Here is a 23,381-nt window from a genome sequence, read left to right as displayed (position 1 = left end):
TAAATCCGCGGGTATAAGAAGTGAAAAGTTGAAAAGAGCCTTCATAGCCAAGTTGTATCCAACTACATAAGTTATGGGGGCTCGCAGGCGCCTCACGCAATCTCTGTACGACTCCAAAATGTTTCGTTTTACGTTCGCTTACCTATACCTTTAGGTCCATGTATATACCCAAGACTTTTTCAAGCAGAAATCTCCTTTGTTGATATTATTAACTGCTGCCATTTATGACAACTTACAACCGAGTTTAGTTTGAGAAAAAGAAGAAAAAACACCAAAGAGAGCTTTTAGGAGTTCTGTTTGATATTATTCTTTAGGCTCTTTGCCAAGATTGCCTTCCGATTTAGTTTACCAGTCCAGTCTAAGAAAAAAAGTACTGTTTGATGGCAAAATCCTGAAAATCAAGTTTGATAGATTGATGTGTGACCTTTTGCAGGCCTGATAAACTCGATCTAGATAAACTTGATTAATATTTCGTATAAATGCAGGAGTGAAAAGAGCAAAAAAAAAAGTAGAGATCCAGTCAAGTGTCGATCACACAACTAAAAGAAAAAAGACACAAAAACCTTGAGTTATAATGTAGCGTTTCTTCGCAAAGTTGAATGACTGCATGAATACTCGTATACTCGTTGTAACTTCTCCGGGGCCAAGAAGGAACACAACTTATCTGATCCATCGAGTTTGGAATATAAAATGTTTTGCTTAAATATATTGTTGTAACGTTTTCAAAATCTGATTGAAGCTAGACAGAGGTGGAGCCCGTAAGATTTGATATATGCAACTTTCTAGATCACACCGAGGACTGGTTTACAAGTGAGTTCTGAGCATCGAACTGAAGGCAGAATTTATTAGGCTTACGCTGAGCTTGAACAGATTTCACTTGAGGGGAGAAAGAGATAAGAAAGAGAAAGTGAGAGAGAAAGCGGAAGAGAGCGATAACCAGCTTTGCCATATGGATTAGTAACCAGCTTAAAATGCGTGGCACAAAAACTTGTTCAGCGGCCGGAATAATGGCGGAACAACGTTCGGGAAGAGCGATTCTTCTTGTTTTTTTTTTTTTTTTGCCACCTTATTAGTGTTTGTGAGCTTTAGAGTCTGGAGCTGGTGTAATTGAAAAAAAAACTATACTAATAAAATAACTTTTTCAACGTTAATCACTGCTAAAAGGTGCGAATTTTGTGACTCAAACCTGGCCCTGTCATAACGTGGACAAGAGTTGGAGGTTCTGAGGTCCTCTTCAACACATCAGTACTCAAAGTTGAAAGTTTTTGCACACCGGGAAACCCTAATATTTTGATCCAGTATTGGTGTACAGCAAGTACTGGAGCGCAGAATCTTGTAGTACTGTTGCAAGTGTTACAGTTTACTGATAGTCTGTGATATTTGTAAAAGAGATTTAATTTAATTCATACCTGTCGCAAGTGCTACAGTTAATTTTGAGTCTTATAAGAAGAGGAAATGTTTCATATAACTACATGTACTTGTTTTTGTTAAATGTTTCGTTGATTTTTCCTTTAACCTTTCCGCACACTAGCCGCTTTTTTGCTGTAGATGTCCAAATGAATTGTCCGTGACATTAAGGTAGTAATATTTTAGATTTTAATTCATTCTTTTCATTGTATTCCTTTTTCACAATGGATCTACCATTCGTCACAAGCTACTAATACTAATACTACAGTACTGCGTGGCTCCAATGCGTCTATTGAATGCAGGTTTGAGTTTGCTCCTCTTTCTAGGATCAAGAACTACATTCTAATTCTTTTACATTGTAAGGATCTGGTATTTTGAGAGTGTAATTCAGATCATTCATTGTATGCATTTTATAGTTATAGATGGACCATTCAATACAACGCTCTCTACCACTCCAAGTAACACTACAGTGCTACGTGGCTCTACTGTTTCTCTTAACTGCAGTGCACATACCAATCCAGATGCCCCCCTCTTGTATCAGTTCTACTTTAACAATGACTATATTGGTAACAGCAGCTCAGGTGTGTTTAATGTCACTGTTGACAAAGATGGAGTTTACACCTGTGTTCCTATCAACGAAGTCGGCACTGGACACAATGCTACTGTTAGCATGACTGTTGTTGGTGAGTCACGAAATAAAAAAATTTTATTTTATTAAAGTAATTCTTTCACGCAGAGCTTTTTATGCCTGAAGGTCATTTCATATCATTATTGTTTGATTTCTGATGAATTGGTTGTCATTACCTAGGTAACCAAATGCTTCAATTGCTTTAATTTTTAGTTGCCCCATCAGTAGAAATAAATGCAACAACTAGCATTGCAGTGGAGGGAAACAACATGACACTGTTTTGTAATAAATCTGGCAAACCCGACCCTGTCATAACATGGACAAGACTTGGGAGTTCTGAGGTCCTGTCCAACACCTCATTACTCACAGTTGCAAATGTTCGCAGACCTGGGAACCCTGATAACTTGATCCAGTATCAGTGCACAGCCAGTAATGGAGTGGAGAATCCTGTGATAGCTGTTGCAAATGTCACAGTTTACTGTAAGTCTTTAATGTAGGAAAAAATAACCAGATTGAATTTTGCTTTTGATGCTCTGCACTGGGATGTGGTGAAAACAATTTATCTTCCAGGATATGGTACATAAAAGTGCAAAAGTTTCATTTGTACCTCAGTACTTTCGCAATTCAAGGGATTTTTTTTATTTGGGCGTTTCTAATCCACACGTGCAAACTATTCGAAAGTGTGTCAACTTTTAAAATTAAGCCTCTCCAGCACCTCATTATTCGCAGTTGCAAATGTTGGCAGACATGGGAACCCTGATAACTTGATCCAATATCAGTGCACAGCAAATAATAGAGTGGAGAATCCTGGGCTAGCTGTTGCAAATATTACAGTTTCCTAAAAGTCTGTAGTGTCGTTTAAGATAATCAGATTTTTTATTTTGCTCTTAATGTTTTCTGGGATGTGTAAAAACATCTTACCTATTGAAGACATAGTCCATGAAAATTCAAACGTTTTATTGGGCATGGAGATAAACTGGTGGGAGATATCCAGTTGTGCCTAGAACATATCATAAGACCTTTGTTTTCTGATCGCGCCTTTACCTACACTTGGCCTTTTCTCTGGAACAACCTTCCTTTGGTCATATGGGAAGGTCCGAATGTCATGGTCTTTAAATCTAAGTTAAAGACATACCTTTCTTAACAAGCGTTCAGTTTGTCTAAACATTTTAGATTTTTTTTTGTATTTGGACTTTTTTTACATTTTATTGAAGGTATTTCTACTTTAGAAGTAAGCCGTGTGTGAAGCGCTTTGGAATATTTTTAAAATCTTTGCTTTATATAAATCTAATTTATTGTTTTTCTTCTATTATCTTTTTAGCGTCCGTGTTACCATAGTAATACAGTGATAACGTCATGCATTTTATGTAGCAGCAACATTCTCGACAACTACACCCCAACTACGATTTTATGCCAGTATTGAGCCGCATGCACGTTTGTAATGGTTGGGAGTGTAAGCAAATTCTAAAAAAGAGCATTTTTTAAAACTAAACTGGGCCGACATATTTTGTCCAATGAAGTTGAGATTCTTTTTTATTAAATTAAATGAAACGGTGTCGAATTTAGCTTTCTCACCTGACCTTATATTTAAAAATAACGTAGTCGCGGGATAAGAAATAAGCAAAAGCTCGGGAGCTTTACGAGTAAGGCCATAAGCTATCTAGACTTTTTGATACAGCTAAACAAACCTTTTTTTGACCTTAGAAGGCTTGGATATAAGTAACCTGTCAAAAGTAAGAGAATGGGTCTTTTGAGTTTGTCAGACTTCATGTGCCTATTCTAACACTGTATGTTTGAGGAAAGTGAATATATGAAAATTCACTCTATGTTCAGTAAACATCGTTTTTTAACGAGACACCTCCCCCTTTTCCTAGTTGGTCCACCTGTAACTTTGAGCTTGCTTGTTATACTTAATTCATACTGCCTGCGGGGTTCAAAATTGAAACCACCTTTCTATCGTAAGGTACTTGTATTTCCATTTTTATTCGTTTGTTTCATAGTATCCCCTTTAAATAACAGATCTATCATCCAGTACAAGCATCACAACTATTGCTATCAATACCAGAGTGCTTGGTGGCTCTGAAGTTTCTCTTGAGCGTGTTTATTCTGTTTCTGTTACAATGTAGATCCAGCAACTAATACATCCATCACAACCACCCCAAGTAACACTACAGTGCTACGTGGCTCTACTGTGTCTCTTAACTGCAGTACAGACGCCAATCCAGATACCCACGTGTATCAGTTCTACTTTAACAACGACTCTATTGGTAACAGCAGCTCCGGTGTGTTTAATGTCACTGTTGACAAAGATGGAGTTTACACCTGTGTCCCTATCAACGAAGTCGGCTTGGGACAAAATGCTACTGTCAGCGTGACTACTGTTGGTGAGTCACGTAATAAAACCATTTTAGTTAATTAAAGTAATTCTTGTATGCAGAGCTTTTTATGCACATTTCATATATATTTTATTAGGTCTGATCAATTAATTGTCATTACCTAGGTAAGCTAATGCTTAAATTGCTTTAATTTGCAGTTGCCCTATCAGTAGAAATAAATACAACAACAGCCATTGTAGTGGAGGGAAACAACATAGCATTGTTTTGTAATAAATCTGGCAAACCCGACCCTGTCATAACATGGACAAGACTTGGGAGTTCTGAGGTCCTGTCCAACACCTCATTACTCACAGTTGCAAATGTGCGCAGACCTGGGAACCCTGATAACTTAATCCAGTATCAGTGTACAGCCAGTAATGGAGTGGAGAATCCTGCAATAGCTGTTGCAAATGTCACAGTTTACAGTAAGTCTGTAGCGTTTTGAAAAATAATAAGATTTAATTTTGCTTTTAATATTTTCTGGCATGTGGTAAAAGCGACTAACCTATTCATGATATAGTCCATGAAAATTCAAACGCTTTATTGCGCAGGAGTTATACCGGTGGGAGATAGCCAGTTGTGCCTAGAACATATCATAAGACCTTTGTTTTCGGATCACACCTTTATCTACTCTTGGCCATTTCTCTGGAACAACCCCTCTTTGGTCATATGGGATAGTCCGAATGTAACTGTCTTTCAATCTAAGTTTAAAACATACAGTTGTAAACAAGCGTTGAGTTTGTCTCCACATTTGAAATTTCGTTATATTTTGACTTTTGGACATTTTATTGAAGGTATTTCTTCTTTTGAAATAAGCTTTGTGTGAAGCGCTTTGGAATATTTTTAAAATCTAAGCTTTATATAACTCTGATTTATTTTTTGTGATATTGTTATCTTTTTAACATCGGTGTTACCTTTGTAATACAGTGATAGCGTTATGCATTTTATGTAGGACCAATTTTCTTACCGAAACTATGATTTTAATTTATGCCAGTGGTGAGCCGAATATACGTTTGTAATGGTGCAGAGTGTAAGCAACTTCTAAATAATTATTTTTTTTGCGATTCTTTTCTCTTAAGGTGGCTTTTACCAGTTTTCAGCTTTTGGACAGTTTATGACTTCGAAAGAATAGGACAAAAAGATAAACTAAGGCCACTGTAACACTTTTGTAGGGTTGAATTATATAATTTATAGCTGACCAAAATAAAGTGTTATTTCGGCACTGGCGGTTTCCATGGCAACGTTTTCAAAGGATTATTCAGACGTACTTTTTAGCTTGTGGCCCTAAAAATTAAAAAATTAACCCGGTGACCCTCTGTTTTTTTTTTTAGTAATAGTTTTTGGCATTTGAAAAGGAAAATGCATAATGATTGTGAAAAAATTCTACGGAACAGATTTTTTGTAAATTGGGAAAAGAGACAATTTCTGCGCAGTGAAAATTTCCTTTTGTATAATTTTTTAATTTTTTTTCTGGTGTTTCCTCTCAATAAAAACATCATATTGAAACAATAAAAAGAGGGGTCACTGGGCTTTTTGTTATGTAAAAGCCTTCCTGAGTTTAGTAATTCCCACGCGCGTCTTCGAGCTTTCAAAATCTGGATTCTATAAGATCAATAGTTGCTCATGATCTGTTGTGACTGTGGGTGAGTGCTGCGTGTGCTCGTGCGGGCAGCTACTCTTTGGAGAGTTTCGGAGTCAGTTGATCTGCTGTTTTCAGTTGTTTACTGCTTAGAAGATAACTTAGTGGTCGTTACAGCTTCCTGGACTCACCTTGAAGGATTTCCTCACAACGTCTGGCTAGATTAGCCGTGTTTTTGCCAAATAGCATCAAGCGAAGGTTTGAAATGGACCAAACTGCTTGCAGAACACGTGTCAGTCGGTGTTTCAGAATGTTGAGATTGCGAGACTTCTAAATTGTACAATGCTGAGCTTCTTTATTTGATTTTCTCGGGCATTTGTCCTTATTCTTTACGGTTGTTTTCGTCGAAGTGTACAACGATGGCGGCCGACATTCTCTTCGTCCGGGTGACTCGCGTTGTCCTCGCTTATGAAGTTGTCGGTAGATTAGGCAGGATGGCGAGCAGTGTCAGTTACAAATGTTGTGTAAAGTTTGTAAAGGTCGTCGTAAGAGTGGCTGTTGAGCACAAAAAATACAAACTATAGAATGTGGTCAAGGCGATCAAGCGAGACAATTTGTGGTAGTATGTCGGTTCTCCATTTTATAAACATTTTGCGAGTCCTTGAAGCTCCGTCACGATCGATCGCAGTTTTGCCTTTCAAACTTAACATTGAACACAAGAAACAATTTGTCTCGGATATACGCGAAATTCGTTTAAAACAGGACAAAAGTAATCTAGCAGGGAAAAAGCTGCGCGCCGCCATATTTGTTTTGATTTTTATTCTCTCTTTATCGCGTGTCTTTCGCGCGTATCGCACGATAGTCACACCTGCTCCCCGCGCGAGGAAACTGGTACCAGCCACCTTAAATTAAATGAAACGTTGTCGAATTTAGCTTGCTCTCGTGACCTTATGTTTAAAAATAACGTGGAAGCGGAATAACCAATAAGGTAATGCTCGAGAGCTTTATGAGTAAGGCCATAAACTAAATCTAGATTTTTTATACAGCAATACCAACCTTTACAACCTTAGAAGGCTCGGATATAAGTAATCTGTCAAAAGTAATTAACAGAATGGGTCTTAAGAGTTTGTCAGACGCCATGTGAATATTGTAACACTGTATGTTTGATGAAAGTGAATATATGAAAATTCACTCTATGTTCAGTAAACATTGTTTATTAACAAGACACCTCCCCCTTTTCCTAGTTGGTCCACTCGTAAGTTTGAGCTTGCTTGGTATACTTAATTGATAAGGCTTGCGGGCTTCAAAAATTGAAACCACCTATTTATCATAAGGTACTTGTATTTTCGATTTTAATTCGTTCGTTTGATAGTTTGATAGTATCCATTTTAAATAATAGATCTATCATTTCTTTAATTTCCAGTTGCCCTATCAGTAGAAATAAATACAACAACAGCCATTGTAGTGGAGGGAAACGACATAGCTTTGTTTTGTAACAAATCTGGCAAACCCGACCCTGTCATAACATGGACAAGACTTGGGAGTTCTGAGGTCCTGTCCAACACCTCATTACTTACAGTTGCAAATGTGCGGAGACCTGGGAACCCTGATAACTTGATCCAGTATCAGTGCACAGCAAGTAATAGAGTGGAGAATCCTGCGATAGCTGTTGCAAATGTCACAGTTTACTGTAAGAGAAAAGAATAAAAAAAACAATTTTCTCAGTGAATCCCTCCTACACACACAAACATACGCACAAAGAAAGGAAGGAATAAAATATACATAGATGATTCAATCACTTTAGGTTTCAGAAACTACAGGTGGTAGCTGTAACATATATGTAATATACATTTGTGTTCAGAAATACTTCATTTGTGCATGTTTCCATTAAAAATGGATGACGGAAGGCCAAGTTTTTGCAGAGGAGATAAAAATCCGTTTTGTTAATTAATCATTCTAAGAAGTACTTACTTAGAAAGTAAGTATGAGTTAAAGTTGAATTTGAGGAGAAAACAAGAAGATAAATTTTAAGACAAAGCAAGAAAATAAATAGTGGGATACATTCTAATGCAGCATTTAAAATTGAAATATTTTCAAATCCGTGGTGATTCACTAACCTTCTGCGTTTGTGCTTCTTAGATTCGCCATCAGCTACGGGTAGAGGCCAGAATGTTACTACGACTGTGGGGGCCTCTTTATCACTTTTTTGCCCAGTTGACGGAAACCCTGAACCTAACATTACATGGTATAGGGGAAGTAATGCCCGTGGAACTTTAATGTTCAATGTAAAAGTGTTGAAGTTTCTTCAAACTGCGTTAGATGACACAGGATGCTATACTTGTTCAGCAAGTAATTATTTGGGAACTGTCAGTATCACTCAGTGCCTCGTGGTTGGTAGGTAACATATTCCTGTGCAAATAAAGTTATAGAAATTTACAGTTTTTACAACGCTTGTAGTTTTGCCAGTACGGTTCTACATTTTTGCGCGTTGACTTAGTACGGGACAGCAGATACTAAAATATTTGGTTTAAGGTTCTGCGCATCGTTTCTTTCGAGTCTCATAACTCTCTCCATACAGAGTACGAAACATTAGTGAAAAGATGATGATGTTTATGAACTCTTACATTTCATTTTTAATGCAAGCAAATCAGTTGACAAGAAAAACTTTTCAAGGCACCTTCAAAATGGTTTTAGCCAAGGCAGAAGCTTTGGAAACCACTGTCAACTCCAAGTTTTTGTCATCTGCCGGTATGGGAGATATTGAAATATTTGAGAAGCAATTTTTCATGCTAGCTGCTTTATATAATCCCAATTGGTAAACATTCGTTTTTGTTATTTGTCTGTATCTACAAGAAAAATGTCGCAGAAGTATCTAGTTTGAAAAAGCAAAACAAAACAAAACAACAACAACAACAACAACAAAACATTTGACTCAAGCTTTGTTGCCGCAGATATTTATTGTAGAGTATAATGGGGCGTATTTATGCCCATCTCTATCTGTTTAAGCATTCTGTTTTTAGCTTCACCTAAGTCTTCACTTATTATTTGCTGCCAGAAGATAGCCAAAAAACAAAAGCAACAACAACAAAAACCAGAACGAGGCATCATAATCAACCTAATGCATGTGTCAGAAACATTTCTTCTTCGTCACTCGTTAGTAAAACTGTGGCACAACTGAAAAGCATCTGAACTGTTTTACGTGGAGCTCTATCACTTCATATGTCAATGTCTCAAGTCAATAATGAAATATGTTTGCGTACATTTTGGGTGAGAGGAGTAGGTTGCTGGCTAAATGAAAAAAATAATAATAATAAAATAAAGAATGGGTAGATAGATAGGTTTATTAGATCAATTTACATTGCAGCTAAGTGGCTGAATTGCGTAAATTTACAATTGGCTGATATTATAACAAACTACGCTAAAATTTACATGCGGAAAGCAATATTCTGTAGCTTATAGAGTAATTTTTAATGGTCTAAGCTGGTTATAGGGCAGTCTGTATACAATTATATTTTATTTTCTTTCCGAAGTTTTGTTCCTTCATAAACCATTGATATCTATAAGAAGTCAAAAGGATAGGTCAGTTTATGATGCATTCCGGAACATACAGCTAACAGCAAACACAATGTGTGCAGACGATAGCTAGGGTTTAGACAAAGTCCATTTCGTAAGCTAATGCTTTTCTTTTCACTTATACTCAGAAGAACCGGTAGCACCTACCACAGCGTTTCAAACTACACAAAAAGGTAGAAAGTTTGTTATTATAACTATACACTTGCTGCACTTGATTAGTAGAACTCGCATTGAATTGCGTTCCATATCAGCCGGTTACCCTTTAGTTCTTTTTTGTCCTGGTAGTCCTGTTTAACCCTTGCCTTGCCCTCTAGTTATCCTCAATGCTTTGTGACAGATAGGAAACTTTCAATTTAGCAATTAACAATTTATTTGTACGAAACATAATTAACCTTCTTTCATTTTATGGTCTCCTTCGATCGTTTAAGGCAGAGATCATGTCTCAACTTTTTCTGAGTTTGCTTGAGGTTAGATTTTACAGTTTAGACATGTGTTGCAAAATGTTGCTTCTCTGATATTTTTATGCAAACTTTTAATCATGAAATTCACCTAGTATATGTTTCCTAACTGTGACCCCACATTAAAATGGCTGCATGCTATATATTTGATTCACGCGTATTCACCATTGACAGAAATAAAAATGCAAGAATCGTTGCAAACCACAAAATCAAGAATTATAGGGCCTTTGAAGCTTCGAATACTTAAAGAAAACTGAAAATGCGGTGTACTGTCGTTAGTAAATCGTCATGTATAGTCATCATGCTAGCAAATCTCTGCACTCTTTGCAGAACCCAAGAAGGACGTTCAGCTGGTAACCCTTATCATAACCAACAAAGACTGCAATAATTTTCCAGAAGATGAGTTTCGCACAGAGGTATGGCTGGGAGTACGTTTTCTTTCACAACCATTCTCGATAAAAAGTAGGCTTGTGTGCAATATTAGAGTCTCTTGTACATATTGCGCGTCTTTGGCGTGAGCAAACTTGATAGTCTGTACGTACAAACAGTTGGTTTAGATGCAGTTTTTATTTTATTTTATAGATTAAGAAGACACTAGTGCCACTCGGCCTGATAGCTGTCGATATTACAGTCCGGTATGGTATTCTTTTATGTGCACATGTTCTGTATCAGCTTTTTAACCACAAGGTCTCGCTGTTTTCGTTTGTTGGGGGGGGGGGGGGGTAGGGGAAACATTCCGTGTAATATCTATATTTCCTTTGATCTGTTCCCTGTCCTCCCAAACAGAACTTAAGGACACTTTGTAATCTATCACTGTGTATTGACAGTTTTCCAATTGGAATATCATTCGCCTCGCCTCTGTCATTCTTTGTATTTTAATGATCTACAAACACATGTCTCGATAAAGTGACCTAACTCCATAAAACGTTCAGTGAGTAAATGTTATTTCACGGGTGGTTCCATTGTAATGAATAGTATTGAAAAAAATTAAGCTATCCAGCTGAGGTTGTTCTATTGTGCGTTTTTGTATAACTTAGCTACATGTGGCTTATTTGGTAGTGAAAATCACGATGGTGGCCACGGTTTATAATATCATATTGCACGGAAAAGGTGGGTCTCGTAACAGATGTTTGAAGGGGTTGAATCTTTCAAATGGTAAGATCGTTTGACATGGAAACTATGTAAGGGATGATTAAATGTCTAGGTCAGCAAACTTAGTCCGTCAAACTAAACTGAATAAAATTCTTCCTAACTGAAAACTTGTCGAACAGGAGCATTTGAAAAATGTGACAAATTTTAATTGTTTAGGTGTGGCAGTGTGATTGTTGATCTTATTTTGCGATTCATTCAAAACTTAACTGAGAACGATGTGATGTCTACCCTCAAGACTGCTGCAGAACAAGACAAATTCGGAACCTTTGATGTAGATCCCAATTCAATAAAAGCAACTCCATCCTCAACCACTTCTTCGTCCCCTACCAGCACTGGAGGAACACAAGGTATAGTAACCATGTTGTTTGACATCTACTTTTGCTTTTGTTTAAACAAGTTTGAAAAGCTGAATAAAATTTGACTATAATATATACAGTAGGTCGTTAGTTAATTCAGCTTACTATTTGAGGAAAAAAAACCCTTGTTTAGCAGCCTTTCGGAGATTGTTCAGAGTGTTCTGTAAAATGTTCTTTTTTTTAATAAAACACCTGACAATTTACATATGTGGAGTACGTTTTAATGAATTTCTTCGCGTTTCAAATGCTTTCCTATTTATTTGTCTTCACAGAATGTGAATGCTCCTGTAATGACGCCATTTTGCTGGCGATCATCGGGGTTCTTGTGTTGATCATCATTCTTCTCCTTGTATTCATAATTTGGCAGCGCAAGAAAGGTAACTTATTCAGTGAAATATCTTTTAGGCAACTGATCTTACAATTACATTACTGAATTATGAATTTTTTTCTCATTTTTCAGGAACTGCAGGAAGGAAAAGGTATTGATTTTACTCAAAAGTAAGCGGTCATATCAATAATCAAGTTATTTCAGATCAATTAGATCTGGTATTTCAAGGGAGAATCTGATTGAATGCTACGTGACAAGGTAGTATGCTTTTTCCTTTATCCTTCATTCAAAATGATAAGCAAAGTAATTTCCGCGGTTGTATTTGCGTTAGTCGGCTTTCGGAGACCTCTGCTGGTACTATACAATTTTGTCACTTACTTTCCTTTTAGAAGATTTTATGATTATGTTAATCATTGAAGGTTAATTAAATAAACATAATAGACATAAGTTTACAATTCAAAATAACAGGAAGCAGTGTCCTTTTTTCATCGACTTTCTTGTAAACACCTTTGTTGCATCCTTAGACCATACGAGGTGCCTCCTGGCGATAAAGGATTCTATGACGTAAGTCTTTCTGTAGTTCTACTATTTCGCCTTTCACCCAATGTAAAAAAAAAAAAAAACATATTAAGTAGCTTGAGGCTCAGAAGGCCTGCTACACGTATCAGAGTAACATAGTGATATTACTATCTATTCAGCTGGCTCCGCGAGCGGGCAAGATGACTTAAATCCTGTGCGATGATTGGCTACCCGAGCGGGCAAGATGGAGCTATCTTGCCCGCTCGGGATTACCCTTGCCCGTCCGAAAGTTTAATCCCGAGCAACAATGCAATCTTTTCTTCGATTTTCTTGTTGTTCTGAGGGAAAATGCTCACTAAAATGTTCGGTAAACTGTCAACATTTCCTAAAGGAAATGAAAGAGAATGGAATCGATCATCCTGGTGTTGTAAAAAATTTTGTTTCAGCTAAAATGAATGTGAGTTGAATCGGTGAGTTGCTCTGTGTGTAGATAGATTGATTTTGAAAAAAACTTATTGTCTCAAGTCTAGTACTAAATTGATTAGTTCTCTGGGTTTGCAACGGCTGTATTTAAATAATAGCGTAGTAAAAGTTGCGTAAAGTGTTTAGAGCAGTTCAGAAAAGTGTTTTTCTCAAGTTCGCCGAAGTAGCTCACGTTTTAAATTTAGCCGCGTTTTTGCATGTTGTAAACAACAAAATCTTATCAAAGCTTCGCCCAGCTTTCTGATTTACCCGCTCTATTTTTCGGCTTATGTTTGCATATAATTTCAAAATGTATTGTTTCATTCAAGAATTATTGACTGGAGGCCGAGAACTGTGTAAAAATGTTTATTATTTACGTAATCGCGCGATCGGCTGTTAATGGCGAGTTTGCCGGATTCTATTAAAATCTTCCCGCACGTGCGAAAATCTAAATTTTTCGTACTCAATAATTGTGTGCTCGCTTCAAGCCATTATAAAGTTAGAGCCTTAAGATAATTTAGGAGTCCTTGGTTTCCATGATAACATGCTAATCCAAAAAAGCACTGAAAATAAATCTTATACCTGCTACGGTGGTGGCTGGGCAGAAGAACATTTTTTTAAGGTTCAATAGTGGCATAAGTCTTGACACTACGAGGAGACAGTACGTATCTTTCCTTTTTCAGTATGAAGTAGAAATGGACGACCTTAATGCGAGTCATCCTGGACCAAGTAACTCCACTCAACACCTAACCATGCCTGGCGCTACATACATGGACGTACAAAACCACGCTAGTCAATCGCAGCGTCCTTCCCCAATTGCCGAATACGCACCCCTCAATCCACGGACACGTTCCTGGGAAGTAGCAAAAAATAACGTGGCTGTGGAAAAGATTATCGGTAAAGGCGCTTTTGGTCAGGTTGCTAAGGGAACGGCAATAGAACTTCCGTTCAGACCCGGACAGACGACTGTTGCTATGAAAATGCTGAAAGGTAAAACTTTTTAAAAACTTGTTGGAGTTGTTTTCTTGTATTTGCAAAAATTATTCGTTGCATGGACATAAAAGAGATGTGTTTCATCCATACTTAATGTTAAACCGAGGCCTTTTCTTTTGTTAACTGAATAATGCCTCGCCAACTCGCTCAGTTCTCAGTTATAATCTGCCTCATATCTTGCTTTTAGATGACGCCACCGAAACAGACAAGAAGGACTTGCTATCAGAACTTGAATTGATGAAGACGCTTAAACCTCATGATCACGTAATCAAACTGTTGGGATGCGTCACTGAATCTGGTAAGCAGTTTTATTCTACATAACCAACGTTTAAAAATTTACCAGTGAGTGTTTAATTATTTTAATTGTCCTAATAGACGGCTGTTCACGACTTACACAGGATTTCCATAGCGCGAAGTTTTATGTGGATGGAAGGTAATTCCGTGCCAGAGTACTTAACACAGTTTTCAGAGTTTGCGTCAAGTGATTAATTATAAAAAGAACGCATTCAATTTTCATTCCAGAAGTAATATCTGCTGGATGCATGCTATATAGAAACAACGGATTGACGACATAACCTAAATTGCCTCCGACGTTTTGGCAGAGCGCAATTTTTTGAGTGGTCTCTTCTTTTAATTCACAGAGCCTTTGATGGTGTTGATCGAGTATGTCCCGTATGGGGATCTGCTGGGTTACCTGAGGAAGAGCCGTGGATTGAATGACACTTATTACAAAGACCCGGATATCAAACCCCAGACTACCCTGACATCAGAGCAACTGATGAAGTTTGCTTGGCAAATCGCAGATGGGATGAGTTATCTGTCTTCAAGAAAGGTGAATGAAAGTATCCCGACTTAATCTCATCCATTTTAAACAGACGGTGGGAAGTCTGTATTGTAATGATGCATTAGTAGACTCATTAATGAATAAAGCAAAACCGGTAGAGGCACCATAAAATCAAGCTCTACAAACAGGGAAGCCGTCAGCTGCACGCGGATGGTCCGGCGTACACGAACCATAAGGGGCACATAAACAATGAAAATGCCCTTAGTGGACCTCTTGATATTCCAACAACTTTCTAACAAAACCACAGAAGAAAATAAGTAAAAAACAACTCTTTTCTTTTTCACTGTGTCACTCATGAGTGTTTCGTTACAGATCATCCACCGCGATCTTGCTGCTCGTAATGTTTTGGTTGGGGAAGGAGAAACGTGTAAAGTCACAGACTTTGGAATGGCAAGGGATGTGCAACAGGAAAACATTTATGAAAGGAAAACGCGGGTAATACACCATTTAAAGTCGTAAAATTTTTGCAATATTGTTCGCTAATCTAAAGAGGTATTGAGATTTGTTCAACTCTTAAAGTAATCAGTACATTAGAAAATTATCGATAAATCAGGTAAAAAAAAGTGTTACATTAATCTGATTGTGCTAGTTACGAAATCTAAAATCATCCATTTGCGTTTCAACAATTAGGGTCGGCTACCAGTCAAGTGGACAGCTTATGAATCGTTGCTGTATGGAACATACACCACCAAGAGTGATGTGTAAGTATAACTGTAGCAGAGTTGTTTTAAAAAAAGCTGATTTTACCCAATAACTTCCAGAAAAGGTCGGGATATAATGGTTCAGGAAATCTGAATAAACATATGGTCATTACATGTATTAACTAAGAGGAAATTATTCTTTATTTCCACTTTCTAACAGATGGGGTTATGGAGTTGTTCTCTATGAAATCTTCACAATAGGTAACAAATAATAGATGTGAACTAGATTTTTTTTAACTTTGTAACTTATTTTAAACTATATTTTGTTGTGGTCTCCTCAGGCATCGAACAAATATGGGTTCTTCCACGTTAACGGTTTGCAAATCTATTACCTCTTTAACCCTACTCAGTCTGGGCTTTTTTGTTTTTGCCTGCTTCGGGTGGTAGTTGTGAAGGTGATAATGGGAGGAAGGGGGGAAGGGGAAGCTGACTTCTCTTCCTTATCTCATGACTATTGAAGCTATAACAATAAAACTTGATGAAAAATGTTCTCTGAAGTTTGCAAAGTGGAATGATGACGTCATATCATCTTGCATCGGCGATCTTATCGTGGATTTTCTCGATTCTCTAAAACCGCAGTAAACCATACAAACCATTCTTATTGACTCTAAAGTAATCGAAATGAGTAAAAAGGTGTTAAAATGGTGTAAAAAAATTAATATATAGGAGTGAAAAACTTTTATTTACTTATTTCTTCATTTATTGCCTCCTGGAACTAAACAAATTAACTTCTCAAACTTTCCTTGTCTCAGGTGGTTCACCATATCCACGGATGGATGGCAGGAAAATTGCAAGCTTACTCCAGGGAGGATACAGGATGCCTAAACCACAACATGTGGATGATGAATTGTAAGCAACACGCACCATTTTTTCTTTTAATACTAATAGAAAATTTCATTTGGTTTTGACAATGAATTAATATCTTTACTACCGCGTGGGGAGAATGTATTTACACAACGATATTGGATGGTGTGTGGTTGCCTATGGGTATTTTCGCTATTTATAGCTTTATCCTATGCAAGGCCGAGATACTGCTCCGTTAAATTTTGTTATTACACTAAACGTATCAATGGAAAAGAACGACAGTCAAAATTAGGAAACATAACAAACAGAATAAGGTAGGGAAAAGAACTTACACGAACTGCTAAATTTGTTTTCCCAGGTATCAGATAATGATGAGTTGCTGGCAAAATGAACCCGAAGCAAGACCTGCATTCACTGTTTTAACAAATCAGCTGAGAAAAATGGAAAATCAGCACAAGGTGAGGTTCAATATAAACACCAATTCTGATTAGTTAAGTTTGAATTTTTTATTTATTTATTTATTTATTTTTAGTGTTGTTCTCGTTGTCTCGTAATTTCCAACTGGATTTTTTAGTGAAAATATTTTGTTGGCATTGCATCCAAAATGTTTAAATACCCATTGAGACGAGTCTTTCGTTATGAATTAAGGAATTCCAATTTCTGGCATTTAAAGATCTACACATAAATTGTACTTAGAGTATACATGGTGCTAAAAGCAACATCGGGACATACGCTGCCAGTTATAACGTTAACGTAACTGACGTAATGCCATTGACATCTCAAGTACGTGTGATGCTCCACATACCAAGTGTACTGTGATAATGTACTGTCAGGTTTACCGTGTTATTGCTTTAACTAGTTTCGTTGTTATATTCAGTTTTTTTAAAAAAAGGTGTTTTTTTTTCAAGTGCAAGTGCAAGTTCAAGTTCAAGTTTATTAAAGATTGAAACATATACAAAGAGAAGATAAGCACTGCTCGCAGTTAGCCACAGCTTTTCGAGGCGAGCAGTGGTTTTGACGCATAACAAATAACAGCAGTTCAACCTTACAGAGTCAAAAACTTTCAATACAGTAGCAGGTAAAACAAGAGAAAGGAAAATACAGTGACAAAGAACTAGGACTAGATGTATACAGTTAAAGAAACGAGATTTGCGATAAGAAGATACTTAGCCGATCACTTAACAATATTTAGAGTAAAACAGGGAAGTTATTTTACTTTGAGTACTTTTAAAGAGTAAAGTTAGACGAACATGAAAACTAAGTCGAGAACTGAAACTAAGACAAATACCTCTTTTTCTTTCATTGTTTGCAGAAGCTGATCAACATGCATATTTACGACAACCAGTTGTATGCAAAAGTTGAGGATTTGAACGTGTAAACGTAACAGACGAAGTGAATTTCTCTTTCTCCAGTAGTAATTTTGTCAGTTAGCTTACGAAAATGTATCGGATGTATTAACCAACCAAAGCAAAACGGAGTTTTTGCGAAATTTAGCCAATGAGAATAATCGGTTTTATAAGTAACCTGCTTGAATAATGTTACCCTTAATTTTGAAATTCACGGAATTGTGTTATTTGGCTAGTCTAATAGTAGCTGTTTAGCTAGTTGACCATTCAAAAAAGACGTGTATATTGTTTTTGATGTGAGCATTCTTAATGGAATGGCTACAGGCTTCGTATAATTTTAAAACTTTGCTCTTCTCATATTTGCTCTTGAGAGCGAAATTTGTCCTCGTTGATGTCTTTGTTTTTTTGTAGAGACCTGAGCCGGGTTTCATAATTAAGCCCCTGAAGATTAGTGGGAGATTTCTACAGTCGTTCCTTGCCTTTCCAAGGCCGATTTTCCGACGCTCCCTTTGCGTTCCATTTCTCAGATCAGTAAACCGCCTTCAGCCGCGTGATCTAATACAACGGTCGAGAAAATCCTTCGCAATGCAGAGAATGGTGGCAGGAAACCCAATCCCCCTTATCTTACAATACTATATGCAACCCGGACAAGGAAACAAAAATATACTGTATTAATAGTACGTTGTTTTTCAACAATGCTATGGATGTTAATTAACTTAGCACCACAATGCATTGGCATATAAACTCAATTTAGTCAAACCTTTTCAATTCTAATACGGTACTCAAAGTACCTATGGTACAAGAAGCTGTATACAGCTAACGTTAATACAGTATTTACACCAATTGCATAGCGATTTTATTTAATTTGTACTTTGCGATTAATTATAAGAATGCTGTTAATGGCTTGGCAAGGAATATTGTCATGCTTGTAGAAAAGCTTACTTTGTAACAAGCATGGACCTTAGCACCACAATGCATTGGCATATAAACTTAATTTAGTCAAACCTTTTCAATTCTAACACGGTACTCAAAGTACCTATGGTACAAGAAGCTGTATAGTTTTCAGCTAACGTTAATACAGTATTTACATCAATTGCATAGCGATTTTATTTAATTTGTACTTTGCGATTAATTATAAGAATGCTGTTAATGGCTTGGCAAGGAATGTTGTCATGCTTGTAGAAAAGCTTACTTTGTAACAAACATTATATTTGTAAAAGTCATTTATTTTTTTAATATCCTTTATCGGTCCTCAGCTGTGTTCTTGGACCTTAAATGCAGCCTTAATCCTATTCAGACAGGTTTATATCTGGTATATTTTAAGAGGAAGGAAACCCTAAAATAAACCTTGTAGAGATGGCTTAATGGTGTTGATGCAGAAAGGGCGCGCAGCATCTAAGCTCAGTTGATGATAAATCCCAATTTTGTTATCGTTTTCGCTGAAACGGCATCACGGTTTTCCCAAGCCGGCCACTTTGGATCCAACCGCAACCGGCTGCAGGTTATGAAGTCGAAAAATTGCAAAATTAAAGTTAAACATAACTGAAATGAATTGATCTAAAATGTTCTTTCTAAGTTGGAAAATTCTGCACTTTGAATGGAAAGACAGTCTTACTGTAACACATTCAATAACGCTTCTTTTAAAGTGGTTTATAGCTTGCATGCCTCCACAAATAGACAAATCATAATTGTTTGTCAGATAATTTTCAACTGTCTCATAGATAAAGAAGGAGGAGTATTTTTAGCGAATCAATAAACGGCAAAATATCTGGGACTAACCATGCACTGGCTTTGGATTTTGCCCTGATTATTTTATATCGTTCGAGGGCGGTTTCAGTAGAAACAACTCCGCCTTCTAAGCCCCATTTGACCAGGCCTAGTTTTAGTTTTCTGTGGCGTTATCTATATCAGATATTCGATACAATTTCAGCGGTTACTCTCTGAAGAGCATGTTCACTGATGTCAAATTGGCAAAACAAAACGATGATGAGTCAAGCTCATTCGTTATATCTCTTTCGGTACTCATGTAAAAAATCTGACTGTTTTTTTGAAACCAGACTCTTTTAGTTTAACAAACATGATTTTATGCGCTTGATTTTGCATGTTTCTCATCCAGGACGTGAACTTTTTTTCCCCAGAATTCGTCAAATTTACCATTTGGTAGGAATGCTTCAATCTCCCCTGGTAAAAAAGAGCCAGCCAATCAGTTAAGCCAGCGGTTACGTAAGACCAGGTTACCTATGTTTCTCAAAATTCAAAATGGCGATGTTTTTGAACCAAGAAAACTGCAAAACGACGACGGCATTTCGACCCAAATAGACCACGCTGTAAAGATTTCTTAAGGAATTTGACCTCAGAAATTATTGATCTTTGGCTGAGCTTGTAACCAAATTGGAGAAACTATAGAGAACAGTCATTTCCAGGTAGGAGTAATTTGTGTCAACTGGCGAAGAGTTTGCGATGAGGGGACAACAATTTTCCCACGAGACAAAGCTGCATGTGTATGATGAGTATGATTGAAGCAGATGTCATAAAATGAACGTCTTTTAACAAGGTAAGAAGTACTGTTTATTGGATGCCTCAGGAATTATTTTAACGTCCATTTAAAATCAAAATTTAATTTACCTTGCCGGGGAAAGGAGAACGAAATTTGACATAAACACTGTTTGCAAGCAAATTTTTAAAACGACGTGAGCCAAAATTACCTGATTCGTTGTAGCACGCCCGTTCAGCAAAACATTTTGATTTTGGTCAAGTCGAAGATAGTTCACAACGAAGGAAAACAATTTACTTTCTGACCTCCCAGAACCAGCAAAAAATCTGCCAGGTAATTGAATTTCGACCTACGATACAGGCTGTTTTATATTTCTGCTTTTATTCCACGTTCTCCTTTGCCCTACCCTTTTATTGTTGTAGTTTCTCCGCCGAACCATTGACTGCCTGAGCGTATTTGTATATTAACTGTACATTAAGCGAGTAAAGTGCCGACATCCTGTATTTGAAGTGTATTCTTTGCAATCTGTTTTAAGCGGTCCCTTAGTCATTTCCCGATGGTGAACGCTTAGTACAGGCTCGACGGTATATCTGGATTTTACTGATTTCCTTATAATACCTGATTTCCCATAATCAAAATTTGAATAAGTTGTTTCGAGTAATGAATGTTTTTTATTATGATTATTGGAAGATGTGTCTCTGCAAATTTTAAATCGAAATCAGACCTAGCCCTCTGTAAACAATCTCAGGACTAATTTGATCTTTTAGCTAGGCGAAACGTTGAAATAAACCGAGGATAAAAACATTATTGATACTGAAATAACTGTAGATACTGAATTATTCAAGATTCTGAAACTAGTATAATAAAATTTACAAAGCTACTCACCGACGTTGAAATTTGGCTTTGTAGTCGGCTGGTTTAATTTGCATTTTATGCATGGATTAACGAGCTACGTTTTGTATAATGATTATAGTAATGATAGAAAGAAAGAAACACCAGAAGAAACATTCTTGATGGAATTTAAATTCCAGTGAGACGTCAGGCAGCATAAAAACCAGAAGACACTATAGACAAGCGGCCTGTTCAGTGTTACAGCTTAAAAGAAATATATAAACGTATGACGGTAATATGACAATACAATATAACGTTCGTTTAATTTAATACTTCTTCTGCAAAGTTATTACCAACTATTTACAGCAACTTAAGTCAATTTGGGTCAATTGAAAAGGTTTTTGAAATTAAGTAATCCAAAATGGCGGCCAAAAAGAACCAATTCGAAAATCCAGTAATACATGAGCTCGTGGCTTAATGGTATTTCCATGTACGACTCGAGTTCAGAATATAATTTAACTTATTATTGTTACATAATATAAACTACTCGTATATTTTAACATGACAAATGCAATGAAGTTACTTTTTCGGGTGACTTCTCACTTGTCGGATCCCTGAGTAGAGTATGAGCTGTTATAACCCACCGATCAATGTCAAGCGTTTTCTTGGAGTAAACACGTCACGTGGTACTAAATCAGACAGCGGTTGTCAGACGATAGCATCCCCTGATTTGATATCCATCGATCGATATTATTTGGAGGCCGAAAAACAAAGAAAGGGTGGTTTTTTCTGTTTTAATGTTACTAAAGGATAATGAAATCGAACAAAATAGGCAGCTGCCTTGCATTTGTTTATCATGGCCATAACTGAAACTCCTCGATTTCTTTAAAGCGGTTTTTGATCGAGTGTAATGCCTTCTAATAGAGTCTTAGCTTCTCGGAGTGTCTTTTGTAGTTGCGCCCTTACACAGTGATTTGGAGTTACAGAATTGAAGACTCAACCAGTTGGTTCCAAACACTTAGGTGTGTAACCTGCTTCTACCAATCAGAGCCAAATTAATGGTTGTCCGACTGGTTCAGACTTGTTCTTGTCTGAGCTACACTACTCGAAACGTTTTCCTTTCAACCTTGTTCCTTCAATGGTGGATCATTCCGATTCTTATTTCTTCTCAGAAGTCAATAAACTTCCTCAGGCTTTGGTTTCACAATAATCAGTGGACAACCACTCCAACACTTGTAGCACATAAACTACATTATAGCCTCTATGTTTCCAGCAATATTCCTGTCTGGGTTTGCACCTGGAGTTCGTAGATCAGTGTTACCTCCTCTGATAAAATGCGTAATTTCAGCGTATTCGGTCTTGACGTAAGGAGGGGGCTTTTTGACCGGGGTAGGTGGTTGAGAAGAGAAGGATAGTAATGACATGTGGGACCTCTGGAAATTTGCCAAGTCAGCATAATTCGTCTCACCAGGCTTGGATTTCTGTTTAAAGAATACAAAACAAAGTTAGATACAGGTAGATACCCATTAACTAGAAATCTTTGCTTACTTGAACTAGTTTTACTTTCCCTTTGCTTAAATATACTCCGATAATTTGATCTGTATTGTAAAAACGTTGGTCGTTAAACCTCACAGTCTGAACATAACTGATTAACGTGTCGAAATTTTCTTCCTAGCGTGACTTCGGTACATGAAAACGTCCCTAACTAGATCTTAGCTTTGATTTTGGCCTTGATATGTTCTTAAAATGTTGGCTAACATTCGCAACCTAAACGTGGGCTTGCTTTATGTGGTTGAAATCGTAACCATTTTTGTGACTCAGGCCACTGAGAAGTACTTTCCTTTGGAGTTTTATATTTAACAATTAGATTATGAGCTCGAGATTTCTATCGCGTGATAGCTGATGAGGGCGCAGCCCGAATCAGGTATCACTCATAGAAATCGAGAGCGAATAATCTAATTGTTTTAGTATAAATTTACTAGTCGTTCAAAACTTAACAAGTAAATTATCCAAATCTTCCTCACAGACACTTCGAAAACGCGAAGAAACGGGCTGAATTTTGTTGACAACCGCTACTCACTATCCATCACGGAATAGATAGCGGGTAGCGTAGCCAATCAGAGAACGGCATTCGTAATAGAACGCTAGTAGATTTATACTAAAATGTTATAGACCTTGGGTGTGCAACATTTTTATTAATTACGTGATAAAATCCCGCAAGTGGCCATTTATAATTACTAAATCTTTTCAGTAGTGTTTTTGTTTGAAGGTGTGTATTGAACTTTAGTAAAACTACTGATCATCTGCCCTTTCAAAGTCGTTTAATGGCATACCTTTTTAGGTTTCTTTGGCATGTCAACTTGTGTGAAAGTGTACCCTGGGTTATCCATTTTGTTGTTTTGAAAGCCGTCCATGAAAACAGAATGATGATTACTTTGATTTCCAACTCCTCTCTGATCTTGGCTATTTTGACTGCAAAGAAAATATCCAGTTATTAAGGGAGTATAAACTTTAAACACGTTGTTTGAATA

The 23,381-nt window shown here is 37.0% G+C and overlaps 3 protein-coding genes across 5 annotated transcripts in view; 1 reads left to right on the top strand and 2 right to left on the bottom strand.

Annotated features, from left to right (window-relative positions):
* The window catches only part of LOC146454102 (uncharacterized), a 392,508-nt gene that overhangs the window by 357,798 nt on the left and 11,329 nt on the right, over positions 1–23,381 (bottom strand). The gene's annotated exons all lie outside the window — the stretch shown is intronic.
* LOC146454103 (uncharacterized) lies at positions 1,784–18,878 on the top strand. Of its 2 annotated transcripts, XM_085095851.1 has the most exons (22): positions 1,835–2,090; positions 2,249–2,515; positions 4,162–4,419; positions 4,569–4,835; positions 7,413–7,679; positions 8,129–8,383; positions 9,691–9,735; positions 10,351–10,436; positions 10,603–10,655; positions 11,329–11,519; positions 11,801–11,905; positions 11,989–12,007; positions 12,381–12,420; positions 13,521–13,827; positions 14,018–14,128; positions 14,472–14,662; positions 14,987–15,109; positions 15,305–15,375; positions 15,536–15,576; positions 16,128–16,224; positions 16,538–16,637; positions 17,492–18,878. In XM_085095851.1, exons 1-22 carry the CDS (start codon positions 2,078–2,080, stop codon positions 17,555–17,557), a joined length of 2,973 nt encoding a protein of 990 aa, XP_084951977.1. In that variant the 5' UTR covers positions 1,835–2,077; the 3' UTR covers positions 17,558–18,878. The 2 variants fall into 2 exon arrangements, with proteins under 2 accessions (XP_084951976.1, XP_084951977.1); XM_085095850.1 differs by lacking the exons at positions 4,162–4,419; positions 4,569–4,835; positions 7,413–7,679 and having other exon boundaries at positions 1,784–2,090.
* LOC146454099 (uncharacterized) overlaps positions 20,956–23,381 on the bottom strand; it is a 58,722-nt gene continuing 56,296 nt past the window's right edge. The window contains exons 9-10 of the mRNA XM_085095876.1: positions 23,184–23,322; positions 20,956–22,331 (exon numbers count right to left, since the gene is read on the bottom strand). Of these exons, the coding sequence (XP_084952002.1) occupies positions 22,098–22,331; positions 23,184–23,322 (373 nt within the window). The 3' untranslated portion in view covers positions 20,956–22,097. The remainder of the gene's footprint in view (positions 22,332–23,183; positions 23,323–23,381) is intronic.

Source organism: Pavona decussata, unplaced genomic scaffold (assembly GCF_977016875.1).
Source record: "Pavona decussata unplaced genomic scaffold, jaPavDecu1.1 SCAFFOLD_315, whole genome shotgun sequence".
Taxonomy (NCBI): domain Eukaryota; kingdom Metazoa; phylum Cnidaria; class Anthozoa; order Scleractinia; family Agariciidae; genus Pavona; species Pavona decussata.
Note: the sequence above shows the minus strand (reverse complement) of the source record. Positions and strands in the feature narration are given on the sequence as shown.